Source organism: Rhipicephalus sanguineus, chromosome 9, assembly GCF_013339695.2.
Source record: "Rhipicephalus sanguineus isolate Rsan-2018 chromosome 9, BIME_Rsan_1.4, whole genome shotgun sequence".
Classification (NCBI taxonomy): Eukaryota; Metazoa; Arthropoda; class Arachnida; order Ixodida; family Ixodidae; genus Rhipicephalus; species Rhipicephalus sanguineus.
Genome location: NC_051184.2, coordinates 119,509,793 through 119,523,819, shown reverse-complemented (window position 1 = coordinate 119,523,819; position 14,027 = coordinate 119,509,793). Strand labels below are relative to the sequence as shown.

Here is a 14,027-nt window from a genome sequence, read left to right as displayed (position 1 = left end):
CATGGATATAACGAATTATTGGTTATAACGAAGTAAATGAGGAATAGTCTTGTCATAGCTACAGTGTTACAAATAAACGTTTATAACGAATTTTCGGATATAACGAGGTTATTTTCGTGGCAGATGTGACTGTTATAATGAGGTTTGAGTGTACATAGAAAATGAAAGGTGACTTGTGCAATCACACAAGAAAGTGTGAAATATCAACCTGAAAGTGTGATGCAACAGCTCCAGTGAGCACGTTCCTTGACGACATGAAGCAAATGACGAGCGAAAGTGATTGAATAAAAGTTGTTAGTGCGCAAGGTCCTTGTCTGTTTTGTGTTCTTGGGTGATTCTTCTCTGTTCAGCTATGCAGTGCATCGTTACAATGCCATATCAACTAGTCCCAGTGGAAGCACTTTCAAACATTATTTTGAAATCATGCTTACATTCCTGTTTCTTTATTTTTATTTATCATACCTCGTGTCTGGCACATTGTAGCCTAGGATACTTTTGTGCCATCAAAGCCAAATAAGCGAACAGTGTTGTAAGAGCAGCAGTATGAACCATGTTGTTTTAAGCCAGTGTGTGTGTGTGCAAGATATCTCTCTGGTTGTTGTGCGTTGCAGGCACGTGTGCTGCCAGGAGAGCGGACCCTACGGCTGCACTATGCCAACTGCAAGTGCTACAACGCCGACTTTGACGGGGACGAGATGAATGCCCACCTGCCCCAGAGTCCCCTGGCACAAGCCGAGGCCTCCGAGGTGGCCAGCGTCAACCGGCAGTACCTGGTGCCCAAGGACGGCACACCACTCAGTGGGCTCATCCAAGACCACGTCATTGGGGGATCTCTCCTCACCATGCAGGGGCGCTTCTTCACCAGGTGATCACAGCAGCATTTCTCACTTGTTAAGGTTTACGCCAACGCGATGCAGAAGCATGCGTATGCATTGGGCTCCAAAGCATCACGGTGGCCAACAAATGGCATCTATACTCTGACGACATGATGCCACCGATGTGTCTGGGGCCACTGGAGGCATTCCAACCTTGCTGGTGCACGAATAGTAGCTGCATCAGCGATCTTATCCCAGAATTTCTGGCTTAATGATCTCAAGAAGCATCATCGCATGGTTGCTATTGTGGTACCGGCCAAGGTGCTCCAGTGGTTATGATGCGCGACTGCGGACCTGAAGATCATGGGATCGAATCCCGGCCGCGGCGGCTGCATTTCCACGGGGGCATAATGGTAAGGCCCATGCTATTAGATTTAGGTGCACGTTAAAGAACCCCAAGTGGTCGAACTTTCTGGAGCCCTTCACTATGGCATCTCACATAATCACATTGTGGTTTTGGGACATAAAACCCCAACAGTTATTATTATTAGTTGCAATCTCCGCACCTGCTTTTCGCAGCACCTTCATACGCATGCACCAGGCTTTTGCTTGCCAGTGTGCATTGTCAGTGCTCTTGCAGCTGGTTTTTGTGTAGGGCGTCCAATTTTTTCCCTGCTCCCTGTCACTGAAGCTAGCTTTGGCCAGTGTGTTGCAGTGCGCTGGAAATGCTGGAATGTAACTTGCATTTGAGTGTTTTGCAAGATGTTCCATTTTGTGTTACATGACTCTTTACGTTCATCAGACTCATTGTACTTCTAATTAGGGTGATTGAAAACTGGCTCAGATATTGTATTTGCAGAATTATCAGTTTTTGCAATCCCAAAGCCCTTCTGCAATGTGAGAGCTACAAGAAAGAGCTACAAGAAAGGCTTCTCAGGAGAATACTGAACTGGGCTTGTGTCTTCATTACATCTCTTTGCACTCTTTGTTCTGCTACAGAAATGATGTACACTGGATAGTTCTGTAGGTTACTTTTTACTTGAAGAACATTACTAAAGTGGGGGTTTTCAAATTGGCTTAAGGGAAGTATGTGCCTGCTGTCATTTTGAATAGGCATTGTGTTTGCAAGAACCATATTGTGTGGTTTCAAGCAACTAAGTTTTGAACTCTTTGAGAAATTTTGAGAAATGGGAACAAAATCAGAGTGGAAGGGATGCTGGTAATGCTGTGTTCAGTTTTGTAGGAAAATGAACAAGCCAAGCACATTTGGACGGAAGGATGCAATCAAAAAGGCTGTTGCATGAGGCGCTGAGAAGTACTGTATTTACATGCAACGCCAAAAATAGGCATTTATAGGCACTTTAAAAACACTATAAAAGCCTTTCTTAACCTCTAATTCATGCTCATACAGTCAACTGCCGATTTTTCGGAAGCCCGGTTTTCCGAACATGCTCGAAAATTCGGACACTTTCGCGGCACCGTCACCAGCCCCATAGATGGCAATGTATAAGAACGTCTGAAATTTCGGACGCTCAAACTCTTCGGCGTTCGATTTTTCGGACTTTCTGCCCAAGTTGCAAGTCCGAAAGGCATCAATTGAAGTCCCCACTTCTGCTGCGTCTATCATGTGGTAGGTTCGAACCAGCGCTTTCGTTAGTCGATCCGTTTGCGACAGTTGCAGAGCTCGAAAGTCAGCTTTGCCGCAGTGCCGAAGTGTCATGTGGTGAAGAAGACTAGAAATTAAAAGGGGCCGCTATCACGGTGCCGTGCGGCGATGTCTTTACTCTTAAGCAGCGGTAATGCACGTAGGCGTGATGGTGGCAGGTGGCAAACGCGCCAGTGCGGCTTAATCGCTGACAACCCTTACGATAAGCATCTTCAGTTAACTGCTTGGTAGTGCATGTGGCCTAGTGCAGTTGCATGCGTACTGCACGCATTTAATAGGCGAGAAACCAAACGCGTCGTGCTGCCATTCATGCTGCCTCTTTGTGTGAGACCGCCAATTGTTCTGCATTGACGCGTTGCCTTCATGAACGAAACCAGCTCGCCATTTTCGCGCCCGCGTGCGGTTAGGAACGAAGTAGGCATCACGAACCCTTTCATGACAAATGCGTGCATACGGTACAACAACAGTACAGTGACGGTGTCAGCTTAGTTGGTGATGTGCTGCACACAACTAGAAACGATCGGCATCACACGGCAGCAAATGCTGCGTATCGGCAAAGATTTGGCGATGTGTGTGCACATGGTTTCGTGTGCACATGCATCGGGGGAAAGCCGGACGAGTCGTCCGCTCTTGTGCCACAGTCTCTGTTCCGCGTGATCCTTTTCAAATGCTCCATGTGAGAGAGCTGTAATCTATTCTGTGCTTTGCTAGTATCAGCAGCGCTCATCACGAGACGCAAATTTGCAATTGGCGGTTGGCATGTAGTTAAGCGGGGTTCGCGGCAGGTACCGAATGTATTTGTGAGAGCCTGTGCATGCACCAAAATGCCTGATAAGTGTACTGGGAGGCATTAAAGCTATTTCGGACTTGGCTGTGGTGATTTAACCGCTTGAGTGGAATAAAAAAAAGCATGAATTGCTTTTTTCGGACTGCCTGATTTTTCTAACGATTTCGCGGTCCCTAGGGAGTCCGAAAAATCGTCCGAAAAATCGGACATTGACTGTATATCAAAGTGAGGCGGTATTAATGAGAACTAACCGACAATAACGCCTAGGAAAGTATAGGGGGTGTTATCTGTAGTATTTAGAATATAAATGTGAAGAAAGTAAAGTGGATGAAAAGATAACTTGCCGCCGGCAGGGACCGAACCTGCGACCTTCGAATAACGCGTCCGATGCTCCACCACTGTGCTACGGCGGCGGTCATCCTCCCGTCCACTTTATGGGGTATATATGTGCATTTAAACCTTGGAGTGTTAGTCAGCGCCAATCGCAGCCATGGTGGTGAGTGTGGAACACTCTTTTTTCACCTGTTGGCATCACGTAGCACGTGATCTTTTTACGAGCTGGTAGCTGACCAATAATCCCTTGCATACTACCTGAAGGCATCAATTCTGCCAGAGCGAGACCCTCGCTATAAATGAAGGAAAGGAGATGACTTTTAAGGGCTCGTTTTCTTTGTTAGACACAATATTAATGAGAACTAACCGACAATAACGCTAAGGAAAGTATAGGGGGTGTTATCTGTAGTATTTAGAATATAAATGTGAAGAAAGTAAAGTGGACGAAAAGATAACTTGCCGCCGGTAGGCGATAGGAATGCAAGGAACAAAATAGGCATTTACCTAAAATCCGGTCGGTATTCATAGCAGACTACATCATACTGACCTTGTCATTTTTTTTTTTCATTTTTTGTATTCATATGTAACAATTGCACATAAGGAAGGTTGGAAGGCGAAACAATGAGTTTGCAAAGCACATCAAGATGGGAGCACTTGTCTGTCGTCTTTCCAGCCGCCACTTTTTTGAACTTCGGTGTTTTTGTGGGATTTTCAGTATTTTCCTTCAGTCGGGGTACATTTGACCTTCAAATGTGGCTTTGTGGCAGTGTATATTTCCTCTGAATGGGCAGTTTATAAAAATATGGTTGGGGATCCCCTGCAACATTTTTTCCTTCACTTCGCTTGGAAGTGTTAGAGAAGCAGTGATTCCACTCCTGCGCCAACTTTGCCAAAGTGCGCCAAATTGTATTTACTGTGCCATCCTGATAATATCGACGAAAATTGCGCCAAACTGCGCCAAAGTCTCGGGTTTGGGGGCGTCCATCACCGGCAATCGCATGGCCGACGCGTCAGAACATGTGCAGCTTGATCTTGGGGCTGCCAAAGTCGCAACCATGGACCAAGAATTATTCCGCTGAATAAATAGCGCTCGCGCGTGCGTCCCGAATAAGCCACGATGCCATGCACGGTGCCGACGCAGCTTCTGTTCTGCAAGTCGGCTCGACAGCAAACGCGCTCTCCGCATGCAGAGGCTCGTGACGTCTAGGCCTTTCGGTAGCGAGAAAGTGCGACGGCGATTCATCGGCGGACGTCGTCTGTTCTAGAAACGCTGCTGATAGCTCGTTTCAAGCGTCGCACGGCACGTAAGGAAAGCAATGTTTAGTAATAACTACATGTGTGCTGCTAAAATGTCTGTCACTTCTGTTTCCGGACATCGCGAAATGAAATCTGGGATCGCTAGCAGTATATATATGGAACAATATCGAATTTTCCTTGCTTCGCATTTATGGAAGAGCGCGCGAACGGTGCAAAGGCGTTCACACTTTTCCTCAGATATACTTTATCCATGGATCTTCATTCGGAAGAGCTTTTTCGTAATTGCTTATACCAGCACGTCCGAGTTAAATCACTCTGCGGTAAATACCCCCTAAAAGGCCCTGCCCTTTCGAGCTCACGTGCTAGGGCTCCAATTCGAATTTTTTGCTTGCTTTTTAAAAATGTCACCTCATTAATAAAAGCATATATCCTGGTCGGAGCAGCCGCAAATACGCAGCTGTCAGTAGCGGGCCCGTCGCTGACGGCCCACAGTGAAGCGGCTACCCCATGTTACACGTCTGCCCCTCGCTTTCGGGGGGTCAATAGCTGACGGGTAAAAAAACTCAGTTTCGCGGGCGAAGCAATGAATGCGATACCAACAAATTGTATTGTTAAACGAAGTAAGGCCAGCAGCTAACTCTTTTGGATTCGATCTCGCGTAACTCAACAAAACACTGGTTTAAGGGAATATGGCCGCTCCAGGAACTGAAGCGTTTTCTTGCTCTGAGTTCTCTAAACATGAAGTAAGCGTTGAGAGCACAGCAAGTTTACGAGCCGTCTCCTGATGCCTCGAGATGGCGCGCGCGCAAGCGACTGCACCCTTCGAACGATGCGGTCCCCCCCCCCTCCCCGCTCCCCTGGCGTCCTTTCATGCTCCTTACGAAAGACGGGCGGGGAGTTTCCGCTCTGTTTGATGAGCAATCGACGGCAGGCCCGCACGCGGGAAGATGTTATCTCATGCGCTGTCCGTGCGACGGAGACAGACGGCCGGCTAGCTTAATCTCCGCTTCAGCTGCGTTCGTCGCCAGCGCTCGCGAGTTTTTACCCACGGCTAGAATGCGCGTGGTGATGTTATTAATTTGGTCTTTATACAGAAAATTACGGCAATGGCGACGGCAAAAATCCGCGGAGAGCGCCCATATAATTGTTATCACAATAAACATTTAAAAAAAGTTGAGGAGCCATTTCACTCTATAAAGTGGATGATAAGCGAAGCTGTTTCGCGCATGGCAAGGAGGTGACATGGTGGAGGACAGTTTGGTACGTAAGGCCAGGTTGTTAACGTTCGATACGCAATATTAATGCGAAAGTATCAGATGCTTTATCAAACACGAAAATTGACCATCGGCGGCGTCAATCGATTGATGCAAAAAATAATCATGTGATGGCGTCATCATCACGTCATAGATCGTCAAAACTTGTGACGTCATCATGGCGTCATATATCGTGATGTCACGTGATGACGCCATCACGACATCGTCGCTTTACACTGCTTCCATAATCGGTGCGCCGATCATGGAGCTAGCGCAAAACCAGGTGAGATGCAGATAGCTTGCAGAGAAGGAGGGGGAGGATCAACCCGTCGATCGAGAAGAAAAAGAACCTGGCTTTCGCCTTGGAGTTTTCTTAGGGGAATGCATTAGGGACAGTGTGGCTCTTTGGCATTGAGGCACTGCTGTACGTCACGGCGTTTGTCTACAATGTCTGCTGATAATCACATAGATGTATTTAGAGTGTTATTTCTTGAAGTGCAATTTTATTGATCTGGTATTCTGTTTATTTGCTAGTGTCGAAAATAATCGCCGAAGAGGTTAATTCAGAACACTCAACTGCATGAGCCCTTATTTTTTCATTAGCGAGTGAAGTATGGAGTTCTCCTGAGATGATTTTTTCCTTGAGATTTGCAATGAATCGAAATATTTCTAGCCTTCATAAGGGCCCCATAGTAATATTCCGGTGCTTGAATGTTATTGCAATATGCTTCTGTAGTGCACCCCAGGATGTAAAATTCGCTGCTCCAGAGTGCTCCCAGATGCAAAATTATCTGCTCCAAAGTGCTCCAAGATGAAAATTTTGCTGCTCCAAAGTGCTCCGAAACGGAAATTTTGCTGCTCCAAAAATTGCTCCAAATCAGAAGTCCTCGGTAGCATCACTGGAGAAGTATTCAAAGAGTATTCGAAAAATATTCGATTTGATTCACACTCACACTTTAGTATTCGAATTTGCTTTGCACCCAAAATTTTGCTACTCGCACAGCTCTACATGGAAGAAATTAGTGTACACCCGGAATTTAGGTTATTTAAGCTTGTGTGTGTGCATTTTGCATAGATGTGCTCATTGACGTAACACGTAATGGTGTGTGTATGTGTTTGTGGCAGAGAGGACTACAACCAGCTTGTGTTTGGAGCCCTGACTTTTGTCAAGATAGGCATCAAGCTCCTGCCACCGGCCATCCAAAAGCCAGAGATGCTGTGGACAGGCAAGCAGGTAAGCATCGCTCTGGTCCGTGTAGGGCACAGACCCTGAGCACTATTCTATCCACATCAAGGAAATATTTGCTCACACTTATTTCTAGCTATGGAATGTACTGTCGGCCGCAAAAATGTCTCCAGCGCGTGGCGGAGCGACGTAAAACTGCATTGCCGTGCCACCTGCCGTCGGGCAGCATGGTGTCAAGGCTTCCGTGGCTAGTGCGCTTTGCACATGCATGTCCTATCTTCACTATCGGACATGTCTCGCTGCTCCATTTCCCCTTATGCGTTTTTGACACTTGTGGCAGCCGCCGAAGCGCCTTGTCACCATCGCCGCTTGTCTGCTTGGATGTTCGATGGATAGTGGAGCTCCAGAGCGTCTTTGGCGCACTATCTGAATAAATGTCTAAGGATGTACTTGTCGAGCTTGGATTATATTTCAAATTGATAAGACAAGCACTGTGAAGCTGCTATTGCGACTCAATTGGGGCTTGCCGCACTTGGCTGTTTAGACCAGAATTGATGTTTGTGCGTGTTCTCTGACCATGCCAGCTTGCGATCCGGAGAACCAAAGAGGATAGCTTGCCTCGTTGTGGAAGGCGTATTCTAGAAGGAGATATGCTGCCGGACGGCACTTCTAAATTGGCAGTGACGCAAGTTGTAAAAGGTTTCCGAGATCAAGGAAGGATAGCTGATGTTTCCCGCAGCGGCACCAACCAAAAAGAACTAGGGGAGTGCGAATATTCGAAATTTCGAACATTTTTCTAATAGTGTTTGCTATTCGATTCGATTCGCACTGGAATTTTACTATTCGAACTATTCGAACTTCCCAAAAACGAATACAGTCAACGTCCAATTAAAAGTGACCCCTTCAGGTTTTCAATATGCTTCACCTCATTACACTCTCGTATTGCGGCAAAGCTGCCTTTCATGCTCCGTTACGGTCGAACTTAGCCAAGACACAGTCAACGTCCGATTGTAAGTGGTCCCTTGATTTTTCAATATGCTTCACCTCATCACACCCCGGCCGGTATTGCGGCAAAGCTGCCTTTCAAGCTCCGTTACAGTAGAACTTGGCCAAGAGACAGTCAACATCCGATTGGGAGTGGTCCCTAGATTTTCAATATGCTTCACCTCATCACACCCCGGTACTGCGCCAAAGCTGCCTTGTAAGCTCCGCTACGGTCGCGAATGTATTAACTCAAGAAACGCTGGTTTCAACATAGAGATGAAAGATGTAGCAGAGGTGGGGGCTCAATTAATGCTGTTTTGGACCTGAAATTGGGGCAGGAAGTCCGAAAAATTGGAAGCCGAAGGTTTTTAGCATCCAAAATTTCAGATGTTCTTATATGTCGACGTCTACGAGGCAGATTTGGAACTCTGGACTTGAAAAGAGCAGACCCTTGTCCGCCACATCAGCTGGGTTTCCACAGAGGTTAAAAGAGGAGGAGAGGCTGAGGAAACGGCATCTCTGCCCATCACGTGTGAAGTGTTGTTGGCAACACTTTGGTTGCACCAAATCATGTACATAAATACAATTTGGCCTCTACATTGCCTCATTCTTGATAAGGCAACTATGAAACACCACCCCGCCAGCGCTTCATCAACCTAGCAAAAAGAAACACTTTCATGTTGCTGTCTCATAAGAATATGCTTAGGAATCCTCTCTAACTTTCTTTTCTGCAATTTCACTTCGAAGTATTCGAGAAATATTCGAAAAATATTCGATTCGATTCGCACTCACACTTCAATATTCGAATTCGCTTCACACCCAATATTTTGCTATTCGCACAGCTCTAAAAAGAATGGACAAAAGAAGAAACTGTAAGATTTACTATGAGAAAACAAAAGCACAGAACAAGTGTCTACTGCTCCACCTGCAAAACTTACCTTTGTTTTGTGCCTTTGCGTGACTGCTTTGCCGAGTGGCACAGCAGTCAAGGCCAAGAATGCAGTACTTGGAGCACCGGGTTGATATGCATATATATACTGATAGCTGTGGGAATGGGGAACAATTTGTATATTTGAGAATTCCAAAAATAATCTTCTGGTTAGCATACTCACTCACTTTTGTTGTGTTTGCACTTTTTTTGCAATTCTTTCTTTAATTGACAAATAGACTTTCACTTATTGTAACCCTCACTGCACTTTACATAAGGAAAGCCAAATGAAGAAGCCACGATCTGATGTATGGCAATGCTAAATGCTTACATTTGTTCAAGAAAAAAAAAACATTTTTGTGGAAACTGTAAGTTAGCCATTTCCCTCAGTAATGAAAGAGTTAATGGCTGTTAACTTTTTGATACCTTTCTGACATACAGCACAATAGTTGAAGCAACTTGTGCAGCTATATTCTCGTTCCCAGACTCCATCTTGTCGCCAGTGCCTTGTGTTGGCCACGTTTACAAATGCTCTTCTGTTCTTTCTTCTTTTTCGATTCCTCCGCATTGTTTTGGTAAAGTGGCGTCGCAGTATCAAGGTCAGAATTCCACACGCGGTGTCTATTTATTCGCCAGCCATAGAAGCAAACTCTTCAGTTTCATCAGCGGAGAATAACAAGCGGAAAGCGCATTGGACTGGCGACAAACATCGATAGCGATGGCGCATGCCATTTTTGTACATCCGTGTAGACGAAGAATGAAAGGTCACGATAACATTCAGTTTGAATATCATTTACTGCGAATGACATTGCATGTGCTGTGTGGCAGGGGTATAAGAAGCCTTCCATTACTGCAAATTTCATGGAACACAAATTAGATTTCAGGCACAAAGGACCAATTATTAAACCCTGTATTTTATCAACTTCCTATGAACCAGAACCCTAATGATTCTGTTCATAAAGCACAACAGCAGGCATTTCACCACCCAGCGAAAGTCTAGGTTGTTCTGGAAGCACAAACGTAATCAGAATAGTTCTTCTGTATAGTAAACATAATGCGTGGAAAATTTACACAGCTTGTGCTTGCAGTACTGTAACTAAAGCATGAGGGAAAGTCATATTCATTTACAGTCGACGACCGATAATTCGGACTCCACGGGGAACGTAAATAAGTCCGAATTATCGAATGTCCGAAAAAACGAATGCGCACGAATGTGCCAGAAAAAAAATACTTTTATTGACACTTCAATGTCCCGGTGGCCGAAAAAAGTTGTCAATGCGTTGCTGCCCGCACTTCCGCTTACGTGCAACCAAGTCCGCCTGTATCTCCGCCAGTGTAATGTGATCGCTGTACGATGACGAGCTGGTTTCATTCGTGAAGGCAACGCGTCTGTGCAGCGCACCTAGCGGTCCCACAAAGCGGCAGCATGAATGGCGGTGCGGCGAGTTTGGTTTCTCACCTACTAAATGCGTGCAGTACGCATGCAACTGCGCTAGGCCACATGCACTACTGAGCAGTTAACTGAAGATGCTTATCAAAAGGGTTGTCAGCGATTAAGCCGTACTGGCATGTTTGCCACCTGCCGCCATCACGCCTCCGTGCATTTCCACTGCTTATCCGTAAAGACATCGCCGCACGGCGCCGTGATAGCGGCCCCTTTGAATTTCCGGTCCGCTTCACCCCATAACACTTCGGCATCGCGACAAAGCTGACTTTCGGACTCTGCTACTGTCGCAAACAGGTCGACTCGCGAAAGCGCTGGTTCGAACCTACGAGATGATAGACGCGGCAGAGATGGGGGCTTCAATTATTGCCTTTCGAACCTGTAATTTGGGCAGAAAGTCCAAAAAATCGGACGCCGAAGAGTTTTAGCGTCCGAAATTTCCGACGTTCTTGACCACTGACGTCTATAAGGCTGGTGACGGTGCCGCGAAAGCGTCCGAATTTTCGAGCATGTCCGGAAAATCGGGCGTCCGAAAAATTGGCAGTTGAATGTATCTGTCGCCTTTCGTTGTCGTCGGCGCGGCCTTCGGCGCTGGCTGTGAGGGCACCGTTGGCACCATTTAACTCAGATCTTTTGAGACAACAGAGCGAAAAATAAAGCAAGTCTCAAGATAAAAATGAACGCGCGCCCAGAACGCTTTACTGCAGACGCATTCGACAAAATGGCGGCGATAGCAGCGCAGCGCGGGGATACAGGAACCGGAATGTAGGATGTTCGCGATGTTGATACGATTTCCCACAGTTGACCAGTGCCTCCAAGATCAGCATTTCCAATCCCAAATCTGAGGCATAAAGTAGCGATCGAAATAGAGCCTCATAGATCCCCAATTAGCTTTCGTTTTGATCTCTGAGGCCATACTTTGTATGGTACGGGTGCCGGAGGAGATAATGGCTGGCGATTCGGCGTGCGCGACAGTCTCGGACAGGGTCCGGATTATCGAATGTAGATCTCGCAGCTGTCCGAAATATCGGTCGTCTTTATACATTACTTCTATGGGATCATCGGCGGTGCCGCGCGACTGTCCGAATTACCGAGCATGTCCGAATTATCGGTGTCCGATTTATCGGTCGGCGACTGTACAAGTATGAAGTGGGTTCTGGGAAAATGTTAGGTGGCCTAGGTCACGGGACTAAGGAAACTTATGGCTGTCTTCAGAAAAACGAAGAGCAGTAACTTAATTTTATCTTTAGGGACATTCTAAGTAAACATGGATGTATTTGTGCATAAATCGATTTTGTTAAACGTGTGGTACAACTGTTCCAGCTTAGAGTTAAACGTGTGGTACAACTGTTCCAGCTTAGAGACAAATATTTGCGTTTGAAAATGTGTGCTTGGTAACTGCCCCAGAAAGTTGTTATGCTGCTCCAAAATGAGGTTTTAGCTGCTATAGAAGTTGCGCCAAAGTGGCTTTCATCGACCGCATCACTGCGACAAGTAAAAAAAGCTAGCTCTCTGGATTGCATTATTCTCGTGACTCGTTTTGCAGGATGTTGCACCCAAGTTGAATAATATTGTCGTTGGCCTTATTGGTTGTGATAGCTCTTGGAAGTAAGATATCAAAATCGAACTTTTGTTGGCCTGATACTGGTGCATACTTTGAAAAGTTGACACGTGACGAAAAAAAGTGGCTAGTACTTTGAGAGTGCCAGTGTTGATATTAAGCACGGGAGCAGGTGACTAGAACAGGAGCAGTTTGACCCACAGAGTAGCAGATGACAAATGCTAGCCTTCTTGTTCATGCCACCAAAGTGCCGCTTTTCATGCCACCATTGGCTGTATTCGAGGCTAATAGATCTAAGTCCTATTCACAGTGCCACACCTTTGACTGGGTCCATGTTTTCAAGACATTTTATTTGTTTGTTTGCTTGGCCAGGTGCTGTCAACTGTGCTGCTCAACTGCATACCACATGGCAAGCCACCTCCTACAGTTGAAGGCAAGGCCAAAATTCCAGCCAAGGTAAGTGTGTCCTTGCTCTGTGTCCTGTCTAGTTGCGCTACTTACTATGGTTTCTATGTCAAAACACCAACTCGCCCAACAGTCAACTTAAAGGTAAGTGTGGGCGTGAAAATGTTGGGCAGGTGTGGTGCTCAGCAGTTTCATTTCGACTCGTGTGCGTAGGCCGCATGCATGCTTTCGGAAATGAGTGGATGCTATGACAGCGTCACTGGCGATCACGGTTCCGCCTGCAGTGCTCAGTTTCATTTTGACTTGTGTATGTAGGCTGCACGCATGCCTCCGGAACTGTGTGGATGCTATGATCGCATTGTTAGTGATTACGATTCCGTCCACTGCAGATGTGGCGCTCAGTAGTGTTTTTTTCACTTGTATGCGTAGGCCACGCATGTGCCTTCAGAACTGCGTGGACGCTGCCTGTGATTGTGTCATTAGTGACTGCTGTTTCATCCACAGCGGATACAGCACTCTGTAGTCTTATATCGGCGCCGTGTCTTGCATAAGCAGGAGCGTGCATTGTAGCCCACGGTCGGCTGACGGAGAGGCCTAGCAACGGGGGGTGGGGGTGCGCGCAGAGAGGTGACACGGACACGGAGCCCAAAGTTTATTACATCACACTTTAAGGAATGGGAAAGGGGGTGATTGGCTGGCGTGACACGGGTCACATGACTTACGTGGCCACGCCGGGTTGGCTACAGAATTCAGAAAAGCAAACACTAGCGGAGACCTGGCTCCATCCTGCGGCACTGACAGGAAACACAGTGCAAGCTGGTGTGTTGATGTGAGGTCGCACGACACAACATCGTCTCCCCCTGGGAGAATTTACATGCTTATGTATTTATAAATGAAACCTTGAAATATGTACCAAGACTATGTTATAAGTATTTACACCTGCAATTAATTGTATGTTTTAGTGTACGAACAGCCTGCATTTAAATGGGACTAGAGTAACATAACTGTGAATCTAACAAAAAAAGTACGAGTAAGTAAGAATACAGTACACAAAGAAAAGTGCTCACTTGCACTGTCCCACTCAACACGCACACACACACTAAGTCCTCTGTGGCTACACTGCGGACCTCTAAAGCAGTACAGCACCAGAAGACACGGACTACTTCAGTCTATGACATAGTCCAGGTGGGGTTGGGTTTACGTGCCTTCCGTGGACGGTTTGACCCAGACCGTGAAGAAAAACTTTGAGCGTTGCAGCTGTCGGAAGCCGACTTAGAAGTCCCATACCCATGTGTTCCTTCCCCTGTGTTGGAATTTTGCACATTTACCAGCGGGGAGGAAGAATGCCCAGGACTCTCCTCTTGAGGTCCCCAGTGACAATCCTGGGCTGCAGGCCATTGAAGCTGTG

General features: G+C 46.4%; 1 protein-coding gene across 3 annotated transcripts in view; it reads left to right on the top strand.

The window, feature by feature from the left end:
• LOC119406069 (DNA-directed RNA polymerase I subunit RPA1) overlaps window positions 1-14,027 on the top strand; it is a 220,865-nt gene that overhangs the window by 88,037 nt on the left and 118,801 nt on the right. For all 3 annotated transcript variants that reach the window (XM_049419296.1, XM_049419295.1, XM_037672927.2), the window contains exons 10-12: window positions 612-865; window positions 7,237-7,345; window positions 12,587-12,670. In XM_049419296.1, the coding sequence (XP_049275253.1) occupies window positions 612-865; window positions 7,237-7,345; window positions 12,587-12,670 (447 nt within the window). The remainder of the gene's footprint in view (window positions 1-611; window positions 866-7,236; window positions 7,346-12,586; window positions 12,671-14,027) is intronic.